Here is an 11,609-nt window from a genome sequence, read left to right as displayed (position 1 = left end):
ACGGGGAGAACATGTAAACTCCACACAGGATGAGCTGTGTTCAAACTCACGACCTCTACACTGTGAGGCGGAGGCGCGAATCAGTCTACCACCATTCCCCCTTTATATTACATATTTAATATATATTATTATAGATTAGATACTTGGACTCGGTACTACTGCTGCATAGTACGGTACTACCCTGCCAACAGTTGGAGACTAACACTCGTTGGCTGGCATTCAGTACAATCGGTAAACCGTGCTGCCTTCACGGACAATGGGATACCCAGCAGTGTTACATGACTTCAAGAAATACCGAAATCGTCCCGTTTAACTGGTCCATAGCGCAATTTAAAAGTCATCCTGAATTCGCTTCCTTCGTTAATTGTGGTCGGAACATTTTGTCAGTATTTAGTTTAATGGACAAATCTCTCAGGGGCATTAAGACACGCACGCTCTGTGATTAATCGACACATTGTGCTGCAAAAACTACAGTAATAAGATGTAGACTTCACAGACAGTCAGAAAATTGGAAAGTACTTTTATATCAAAACTAATTGGGTGGGAATGTCAGGCCATGATGCGTGCAATGACGTATGTTTAAAACAAAAAACCGCTATTCTCCACTCGACGGCGCCACCACCTTAGCATCTGCAATCACGTCATGTCAAGAACATAACCTCAGTGCACATTCCCGGATCCCGGTGCGTGAAATTACAACTAAACGTCTCATTTAGGAGGTAAAAATATCCTTAAATAGTGCTTTCTTTGGCTGGTGATGTAACTGTCAAGCGATGCTGTGAAAAGCTGACATTCCTACCGGTAGTACGTCATCCTGACACAAATTTTTGATAATTGTTTTGAAACACGATTAAGTTCCTCACGTCTTTGCACGTAAACCCACTCTCACTCTCTTGAAAAGAGGTTCTTTCAGATGTTTTGACATTTGGATTTAATCATGAGCACAACAAACATTTCAAGTGTTTTCATGAGAACAACAAAACAGGAAAAGATCCGAGCAGTTGTGCCAGATGGAATTTGGAGCCAATTAGTAGATTTATATTTGTTTACTCAACTGCAACTGCACTAGACCAGGCCCATGTTTGGTGTAAAGCCTTTACAAATACAGTTTATGCATTATATTATATATTATATACATATTTATTAACGTTAATTCATTTTATACAGTTTTCATCTATTTTCTTGTTGGACATTATAATAATTTATGAAAATAATGTCAAAAGATAATTAATTCAATTTAAATTTTGTGATTGAAATCTAATGAAGTTAAACAACAACAACAACAAAAAAAGATGAAAATAAAATGCTTTCATGTTAGAACTTTGTAAACATCAGCTTTATGGATTCCACATCTGCTTTGCAGCCAGGGTGTATTGCAAGCCACAGTTTGGGGAAATTTGCTCATTTGACATCGTTTAAAATGTGGGTCTCCGCACGCGAGAGACAAAGAGAGAGTATTAAAAAAAAAAAAGAATACTACAGTCAAAAGATGTCCAGTCTGGCAAACTTGAATGTCAATTATGAGCTCATTCAAACATCTCCAAAGGCCTTGCGAGCGAGCGTTCACATCTGGATCACGTCACTCGGCCGGCAATTTATGAGGCGATAAATCAGCCAAACGCGTCCACACTACAATAAAAGTCCTGTTAAGCACTCCAAACGATGCTGTTGGACACTTGATAGACTCCACTCAGGCTAAGCAACATGCTTAAAGTATGTGTACAGTGGTACCGTGACTGACCAAATCAACTTTCCCCATTGAAATGAACTGAAATGCCATTAATCCAGTCCAGTTTGATCCAGAAAAATAGCACTGTCATCAATAACGACATAATCAAAGAAATAAACAGATTTCATCAAGTGTAAGTCAAGGTACCACTGTACTCTGTCAGTGTGTGTATGTGTGCGTCAGTGGTGGCAGGGCGTATCCAGGCTTTGTCCACACCTCCAGCAGCAATAATGCTGGTGATGCCACGCACGGCCATCTTGTGCCATGTGGAAAGACTCGCCAAAGATCAGCTGAAGAAATAAAATGTACATACACGGTGTTGGTAATGAAAGAAATATCAATACATCAAAAATAAAAAAGAAATACAAATAAATATAAATAATGCATCATTTAAAAAAATGGATATGTTAAGACAAATTAAAATAGACAATACCGTCGATAAAATATATAGATAAATAAATTACATTTATATCATATAATCCATTCAAATAAAATAAATAAATATAAAAAAAGATCACATAAAATTATTATTATTATTATTTAAAAAATACATATAAATCACCAGGTTAATTATTATAACAACTCCTAATTTCAATTTTCTTTGGATTTCATTTATTTTGCTGCAACCGAGCAAGAGTTTCCAACTTGCTTAACTCGAGTGACGGTTTTACTTGATTGCATTTTAGTAGGTGACGTACTTATACTTCTGCTTGTTCTCATCTTAATTTCTCACCTCGTCACAGCCGGAGCAGCGTGGCCTGACACTTTGGCAATAGTGTCGTCCGCACAGCAGCCTCCGATCGTACCAGAAGTAGACCAGGTCCGCCAATCCCTGGCCGCATTCGGCGCATGTGAAACAGGCGGGATGCCACAGGGCAGCATGGTAACCGGCGTGCTCGGCAAAAACCGCCGGGTTGTCTGATGCGATATTGTCGCCGCAACCGGAGCAACGCTGAAAACCAAGAGTGGTGACGATAACAAAAAATCCAAATGGTAGCCTACTTTGATTTCTCAATGTATTTTTTTTTGTTCACCCCACTCAAGCAGCCGCGAATCTTTGTACATCTCTAACGAATAAAAGAATGTGAATTGGGCATTTTACGTATTGCGCGTTGTTCTCTGTTCCATTGCGGGGCTCTACAGGGGCGACGGTGCCGTGATCCCGGTGGTGGTCCACAGCATGCTTGTCACCGTGGTTTTGCTCCTTGGGTTCCTTCTGATTGGTCGCCTCCCGCAGGGCTTCACTGTCACCGGGCAGTGCCACCTCACCCACACCCAGTACCTCCATTTTGTAGCGCTTCACAAAAAGCAGCATGGCGGAAACCTGCAACAGCGAATGGATATCAATTGGAAGCCTGGGGTTGAGGTTTTAGGGTAGGGATTAGGATTTAAGGTTTGGTTTTGGTTTGGGTACCAGTTACTAGTTTGCGGTTTGGAGCTTGGATGTTGGAATTATGGGTTAGGTGTTCAAGGTTTGGGGTTAGGAGTTTGGTTGATGGTTTAGGACTTCGGTCTACAGCTAGGATAGCAGTAGGTTTGGAGATCGGGTTAGAATTAGTGATTGGGCTGATGGTTTTGGAATTAGATCTCCTACCATGATCCTGTCTGGGGTGAGGGGTGGGGCTCCGGGTTGGGGACAGATGTTGGGGTTTGGGTTCAGGGGATAGGGGGCAGGGATTAAGGTTAATGTTAGGGTTCGGATTCAGGATACTGCTTGAATACTAATGATTAGGGTTAAGATTAGGATTAGGAGTTAGTTCCAATTAGAGTAGTTTGCAAACTCCAGGAAGGAGTGACACAGTTTGTCACCTCACCTCGTTGTCACTGGCCAGGCTCTGACATGCCATGGGGTCCTGATCATAGGCGGGGAGCTGGCTAAGGAGCTGCCTGCGACGCAGCACTGCCCCCCCGGTCCCGGAGACAGGACGCTGGCTCTCTGGGATCAGCTCCATGTACTTCTTGGCCTGTCAGTGTGAAACTCTGATCATCATCGTCATCAAAGATTCTGGTCAGTTCTCTGCAGCCCCTTTCAATCAAACTCAACAAGGCAGGAGTTCACAATCCTCCTCCCAGCTTTGAGCGATTCTGACCGACTCTCCTGTAACAAACGGTGTCAGACAAGGCTCAGTTAAGGGAAGTCTCTGTCCGCCTTGATGGACTCGGAAAACGGTCGGTTGACAAATTCTGTGATTGTAACGTGTCACAGGAGTCAGTCAGTCATGAGGAAAAATAAAGTCTTATCAGGTAAGATAACAGCATATTCACAAATTACTATTCTACAGGATGCCCAGTGGCACCATACTGTCTCTCCCTGATCAGTCTTTGTGCTACAAGACTCAATCAAATTCTTGAATTTCGGACTTTATTCTTGTCCTTCTATGAATTTATTCTCTCAATGTTGTATATTGTTTCCCCGTGAATGAGACCGTAGTTCGATTTTTGCCTGAATTGACTCAAAACAGATTTGACGTCCTTTGGGAGCAATAACTTGGCATTCCACAGGGGTCTGTTGTTGAGCCAGTGTTATTTCATCTTTACTTGCACCTATGAAATATCTTGTACCACCAAAATACTTGCTTTATAAGACTCATGGTCAGAGTGCATTATAGATATTTTTAAGCAGTACTATTTTCATGTGGCGCTCACTTTCCCAGACCCCATTTGGTGTATCCGCCCAGACTCTGACTCCCTTTGTGGACTGTGAGGTTATCAGATGACAGCAGCGGAGTCGTGACTAATAGTCTAAAGTTGCACTTGGAATGCTTTTTCCATTTCTCAATGAATAACATATTTGACTTGACATGTTACACCGCAATGATGCTGGACCCCCACCACCTCAAAGGCGAACCTCACCCCCCTCCTCCAACAATCACGCTTGCAATCACGCGCTGTGAAACCCAAAACAGACGTACAGCTTTTTTTAATGGAAAGCAGACAATCCAACAGGGAGGGTGCAGCTGGTAAAAATCATGCAGCGCTGCTGAGTTATTGCAGCAAGCTTACAATGGTGGCTTCGGTTGGTTTACTTGAAATGGTCATTGATGTCTATGAAGACAACGAAGATTAGGTTGGCTAAAGATTGCTAATTGTCTTCACTCCAAAGTTTACCTAATGATTACATAAAAACATTGATGCCCTTAATTGTCTTTGATATTTACAAAAACACGTTATCGGTCCAAACGAAAGGTGATCTTTTGTTTAAGACTACATTGTCTTTGATGTTTTTGAAAACACTTATGTTTGGTCTTTACAAAGATGTGTTGGGTTTGTTCCAAGATTCTGATTATCTTTGATTTTGACATGAACATGTCCTAAGAATCCCCAAAAACAGGCTGTTTTTGCTACTGGTAGTTTCCTCACCAGTTTCTGGTTGAGGCCGGCGGGTGCCCAATCGTAGGTGGTGGTACTGAACGTGGGGTCCTTGCGCGAGACCACTGGATTGGTCACGATCATGCGGTTCCTCTTGTATAGGCGAAGGCCACCGCCCCCTTTCACCTTGGCTGTCAGGTGGGCGCAGGGCGAGTCGGCCAGCAGGCGTCCCATTCGCCGGTCGTCATCTGCGTGGTTACCGGGGGCGTGGTCCACCACACTGCAGCCGCAGGCCACGCATGCTTTCCTGAAAAAGAAACGGCAAAGCCCTGACGTGAGTCAGTGACACATTCCATTTGAATTGTAGTGTTCCCCCAATATATTGAGGACCAGTGTTAGTGCCCCGTGCTATTTTGTGGCATTTAAAAAAAAATTTGGGGGGGGGCACTCTCCTCCTGCATGAATATATACCTTATTGACATAAGTTTAACTTTAGGTTTAAACATTTGAAAAATTCTCCCATACATCTGACTTTAGAGTGGAATACGTCAGTGTAGTGCCAATTTCTGCCACAACATGCCAGGCAGCACTGAGCTCTACCGGTAGACCTGCAGCGAGGAAGAAGGAGAAGAAGTTTGAATGTGTTTCTGTTGGGCGGTAATGTAAAGAAAGTCTCTGCTTCTTTTTCTTAGCCTGTCTATGGTGTTGTGTATTATTATGGTAGCATTAAACTTTCGTGAGATGAAACTATCTAAAATTTGGTTGTGTTTAAATACACAGTGTTCAGTTATTTCTGTTGTATACTCTTGAAGCAAAGTGATGTTGATAATCTGCTCATTTCAAGAACGAGAGGAGGTGCTAATGAAGACTTAGAAACGTGTTTCAGTGTGTTAGGGGTAAAACTAGTTTCAAGAATGTTTTTATTTGGTCTCTCCATCTTGTGCATTGCAGTATGAAGCAGACGATAAACGAGAGTTGACTGAATCAAAAGGTGACGTTACCTCCAAGAATGTGGCTGCAAACCAGAGCAGCCGTCTTTGCAAACAAGACACACAGCTGGATTTGATGCACTCCCCTCTCCTGACATCTGAGCGGAGAAGAAAACACAACAATAAATCACTCTCGTGCTGCTCATTTCTGAATGTTGTGAATGAGCACGTTTCAACACTTTCGCGAAACAAAACAGCAGCGCGACTTCAGTGAACCGGACGGATGCAATTGCATGAACTGCTGGGCAGGCTCTTTTGAAGAATTTAAATGGCGTTGACGATTCCAAAAAGGTGTTAAGTCCATTGAAACGTCACAATTGTCTTTTTTTGAAAACAAGTGCAGTTCATTGAAGTTCACCAAAAATGTGTATGTTTATAAATGGTCCTTAATATTTGTAAAAAAAACAAAAACCCCCAAAAGATTACGTTTTTGACGACTGAATTGTCTTCGAAGTTCACAAACACATATTAGGTCCATTTAAAGAAGAAATTGTCCTTGATGTTTGTGAAAATGATTTTAGGTCCGTAAATGCTTTAACTTCTATTTTATGTTTACAGAATGGGCTCTCAAATTCTAATTGCAGCTCATGAGAGATTGATGCGCAGGAATGCTTGGATTGCTTTTTCCTTTTCAACTCCCAAGGGCAGAGCGAGCTGACGATGTTTAATTTTACTTTTAGAATATGTTGCGCACCAAAACAAAAAAAAAAAAAGGCTGGGGGTCCCAAGCCCAGCCGGCCTTTGTTTGATTGAAATCTTTTGGCTGAAGTTGTGACATTGGACAATCTGTCCGGCCGCTTGTTTGTCTGTCAACAGGTATTAGTAAGGAGACTGGCACTCGGGTTCATCCCAGGGGAGCCTGACGGGCTTTAGGTCAGGGCTCGGAGGCAGTGTCATGTTGACTCAGGAATAGGAACTTGAGCATGTAAAAGCTCCAAAAGCTTTTATTGTGGAACATTTACCGTCTATGACATAGACGGTAAAGGTTTTCTCAAAATTATCCATGATGTTGAGAAAAAGCTGCACCTGGAGTCCTTGGAAGACTTGAAATTTTCTTTGTCATTTTCTAAAACAAGGATGTGTTCATTGAATGTTAAAATTGTCTTTTGATCTTTGAAAAAAAAAAAACATGTACGCCGTGTGCATTGAAGACTCGAAACAAGTCGATATTTATCTGTGAAATGTTTGGTTTTAGTTTGGTTTTGTTGATCATTAGTTTGAGTATTAGTTTTAGTTTTTTTAAATGCATTACATGGAGTATTTGTCAAATTCAAGATCAAAACAAAAAACGTCATGTATTGTTTAATAAAGTGAGCTATATTCGCAAACAACGTTTTGATGCAATGCTGGAAAACAACCACAACAACAACAAAAACAAAAACATTTCAAATGAATCCCCAAAGATCATGTGTGACATCAATTGACAAAGATGCAAACAAGGGACAATTTCATGAGATTTGTAGTCAGTTTTATAAACATGAGGTTCAGTTTGTTTTTCCCAAAAGTATTTTTGTCTTTATTTCTTGAACTAAAATTTTTTTGGGGGGGTTTTTGCCTCTCTGTTCACCTTTGAACCAGTCCTGAATTACTTCATGCCGCTGTGATTGAGGAGGATCGGTCCCCAACCCGAGCCAATTCAGAGCGTCGACGAGGGGACGGCGTCTATATTTAGAAAGTTCGATAAGAAGAATTTGGCTTGGCCAAGTTATTCCAAACATGCTAACTATGTGGTAGAAACAAGCAGGAAATGCTAACGCGATAAGAAGCCCAAGGTCACCGAGATGCATGCCGACTTGCTGTTTGTGATTCTGAGACTAGTCCAAGGCAGCCATGAGATTACCCCCCCCCCCAAAAAAAAGAAGAGGTTGTCTTTCATCCTCTCCCCAAATCTTTCATTGGTTTCTCATGTGAACCAAGTTTCCGTTCATTCAACACTCAAAATGTCGTTTCCAAAAACCAGGACTGTATGTTAGTCCGCTTGTGAGGCGAAGACCGGAGCTCAGTTGAAATTGTCCCCTCATATTTGTGGCGCTGTAAAAATTGCAGCCAATATGTAAAGCACATCTGGCTCAACGGAGGCTAAATTTGTCATTGTGACGTGTCCAGCTCCCCACAATAAAACTGCAACTGTGTGTGTGCGTGTGCATATGTGTGTGTGTGTGTCTCTCTCTCTTGGATACAAGGGGGCTTGGGGGATTAAGCCCCTGACAGGTGATCTTGATCCATCAGGTGATCACGGATGAACCTCACTATTTGTGTATCGCTGTCAGTACTCCACAGATGATAGTTTGCATTGCTGCCGTTTATTTCGTTCCCAACTACTTTAACATGATTGTTTATAAAAATAGTATAGTAACGTTTGTATCGGATTTATTTATGTATAGGGGCCACTTACGTTGGTCAACATCAAATTTCAATCTGGGGTGGCTTTGCGTGATCGCGAAAAATATTTTTGACGCAGGTTTAAAAATATGTATCTACTCGTTTGAGATGTTTTCACTGTTTTCCAAGTTGAGGGGCGGAGATTGCATATGTTAAAAAGTTTACACATGGTCACATTTGGTGAACCCGTAAAGGTTATATTGCATTATAGTAGCGCTGATTGATTAATTGGTCTGCTGATTCCATTACTTCATATTAGCTGTTTTCCAAATAATCATAATCGACTGGAGTTTTGCCGATTAAACGCGAATAGAAACTCACTTTCTCATAAAACGGTAAAAGATGTTACTACTCAGAATGATGTCATTGCATTGTTTGTCCGCTAGATGGAGTGCTGAGTCCAATCACTCTAATGTGCATCTTTCGTACTGTATTGTTGTGTTACGTCGCTGTTGCAGAAGCTTCTGAGCGTCTTTTGCTTCTATGCATAACTTCTGCTTCTCCCGCTCAGCAACAAGGAGAGAAATGGAGAATAATGACCAGAAGTGGATTTAGGAGGAAATTTGGGCTAGCTAAATTTCAGCGTTTGCGGGACTGTAGACGCACAATTACTTGACGGTCATGTTTTTTTCCGGGGATGCATGTGTTAAAAGGAACAAAAAAAGGAGGGTCCCTTGTTTCAGTTTTCTTTTTCTGTGCCTCACATAATTCAAATGCAACTCTGTTTTTTATTTTGAAGTCATCACTTCGTGCAACAACAAAAAAACAGTTGAAGAACTGCGATTTCCGGCTAAAGGTCATCAGGCATAAATCACGTTTTGGCAGCGTTGATTATACACTGCATACATTTATGTACTAAACAACAAGTTTAGAACAAGTTTGAGTATTTAGCCATGATAGATTTTTAAGCTTAATTGATTGATGAATCAGTTATCGGATGTTTTTTTTCCCCCTGCCAAATATTGGAATCGGGATTAGGCCAAAAAAAAAAAAATCCATAGCAGTCAGGACTGGAAATTTCATCCTTAGAACCAAAGCCAGCAAACACTTTGTGAGTGGTGTATTATTCATGTACAGTTTACCACATACCGCTCGATATTCCACGTGTACGTGATTATTTTAAAAATATTTTCTCTTACCTTGGCCGCGGCGTCCATGGTCGTGTCTCTTTTCTCGTCTCGCGACCCACACTGAGCCTTTAAATTCCTCGTTTGTCAGGCCCTCTTCCTGTCCCACCTCGCCCAGCGTCACTCTTGCTTCCCTCTCCGTATTTCTCCTCCTCCTCTGCCCAACCCCCCCCCCCCCCCCAAAAAAAACATGAGTGGGCAGGTTTCCTCACCTCCCGACTGTGTCCCAGCCGGCCTGGTGCTGCGGGAATGCGTTTCCTAGCAACTCCAAAATGCACACTGGCCTTCCAAACTGTTGCTCCCCACAGAAAGTTGGCTGGTGCACGGCGAGCCATGAACGGGAAACTTGGGAGGGGCGAATAAAAACAGTTTCCTAATGAAAGTCCTCTTCCTCCTTGGCGGGAGCAAATAGCGCATTGTCCGTCGACTGGCCTTTTCCCCGTTTATGTCCTGACGTTGCCACCTGACGAGGTCATCATAAAAAGGTCACTGGCCACAATATTAGGTACAGGCTCGGCAGGGATTGCAACTTTGAAAATAAAAGATGTGACGTGAGCAGCAAAAGTAGAATATGTGCCAAAAGAGAAACTCTGAGACCGAGTGGAATGCCTCGCTCAGCACCAACGCGCCAGACCAAGAACGTGATGCGCATGCGCTGCGGTTGACCACACGCTGCACCAAAGCCGCACTGCACGCACACAAACACACACACACACAGATCCATATCGGTTGACACAAAAACACACGCATATACACACGCACATGCAGGAACACATGCAGACTCACAAACACAGACAAAGTCTGTGAAAAGGCAAACACACACACCTCTGCACTGTGAGACGGATGTGCGAACCATGTGGTCATGATAACGCCAATTTTGGGTGTGCGCTTTCCAAATTAAACACTCACAAAGCCAGTTAACTCGATCAACAGGACTGGGAAAAAAATAATCTTATTTAATTTCATGGATGCTAACTAAGCTAAAAGCTATGATGGCCAGTCCCCCCACCCCCTCCAGCCCGCCCTGACGGCACTTGGTAGCTCCTTCAGCCAGAGAATGTTACACCCGCGCTGCAAGAAGGAGAGATACCGACGCTCGTTCCTACCGACTGCTGTCAGGCTGATGAATAAAAAATAACAATCATAATAATAATAATAATTAAATGATGTGAAGGAAAATCGTAAATAGTACTGCGATTTATCCATTTGTGTTTATATTGTATTTAATTGAAAGATGTTTGTTGTTTTTTTTTCTCTCTTTCTCCTTTCTTCTTTCTACATACATTCTTGCTGCTGGAGGCTGTAAATTTCCCCAGTGTGGGACGAATAAATTATTAATTATATATTCAGTGCCCTTTTCGTGTAGCGAACAGTAAATAAATATGCACTCAAATAAAAACCGTCATTAAATACATAAACCTATTAAAATGGAAAAGATTTCATTAGATAAAAACATCTCATAAATTTTAATTGGGCACAACACAAATTCATTCATTCATTCATCTTCCAAACCGCTTGATCCTCACTAGGGTCGCGGGGGGTGCTGGAGCCTATCCCAGCTGTCTTCGGGCAGTAGGCGGGGGACACCCTGAATCGGTTGCCAGCCAATCGCAGGGCACACAGAAACGAACAACCATTCGCACTCACACTCACACCTAGGGACAATTTAGAGTGTTCAATCAGCCTGCCACGCATGTTTTTGGAATGGGGGAGGAAACCGGAGCACCCGGAGAAAACCCACGCAGGCCCGGGGAGAACAGGCAAACTCCACACAGGGAGGCCGCAGCTGGAATCGAACCCGGTACCTCTGCACTGTGAAGCCCACGTGCTAACCACTGGACTACCGGGCCGCCACAACACAAATGATTACCGGAAATTGTTTAATTAGAAATAAAACATTTTCACATTTCAGTGTCAGTCAATTAATGGGAATTCGCTCAATACATTTTCTATTCCATTTCATTCGTTTCACAGGCTTTATATATATTTAATCAAGGCACCTCTATATCAACTTCATCAAATCTTATACAAATAATATATAATACTGTAAGTGTGAAAATAGATTCTCATTGA

General features: G+C 42.2%; 1 protein-coding gene across 1 annotated transcript; it reads right to left on the bottom strand.

Annotated features, from left to right (window-relative positions):
- Window positions 1–1,293: 1,293 nt before the first annotated feature.
- Window positions 1,294–10,189, bottom strand: lmcd1 (LIM and cysteine-rich domains 1). Its single transcript, XM_052077067.1, has 7 exons — window positions 9,549–10,189; window positions 6,040–6,125; window positions 5,090–5,345; window positions 3,544–3,693; window positions 2,832–3,053; window positions 2,463–2,681; window positions 1,294–2,019 (listed from the first exon to the last, which is right to left on the bottom strand). The coding sequence occupies exons 1-7, from the start codon at window positions 9,564–9,566 to the stop codon at window positions 1,909–1,911; spliced, it is 1,062 nt and encodes a 353-aa protein (XP_051933027.1). The 5' UTR covers window positions 9,567–10,189; the 3' UTR covers window positions 1,294–1,908.
- Between the last annotated feature and the right edge of the window lie 1,420 nt (window positions 10,190–11,609).

Source organism: Hippocampus zosterae, chromosome 9 (assembly GCF_025434085.1).
Source record: "Hippocampus zosterae strain Florida chromosome 9, ASM2543408v3, whole genome shotgun sequence".
Taxonomy (NCBI): domain Eukaryota; kingdom Metazoa; phylum Chordata; class Actinopteri; order Syngnathiformes; family Syngnathidae; genus Hippocampus; species Hippocampus zosterae.
The sequence above is the reverse complement of the archived record's forward strand: the minus strand, read 5'-3'. Positions and strand labels throughout refer to the sequence as shown.

Coding starts and splice junctions, on each gene's coding strand:
- lmcd1 (XM_052077067.1), bottom strand. Junction 5,346..6,039: donor TTGCAGCCACATTCTTGGAG/GTAACGTCACCT, acceptor TTTCTTTTTCAG/GAAAGCATGCGTGGCCTGCG. Junction 3,054..3,543: donor GCCTGGCCAGTGACAACGAG/GTGAGGTGACAA, acceptor TCGCTGTTGCAG/GTTTCCGCCATGCTGCTTTT.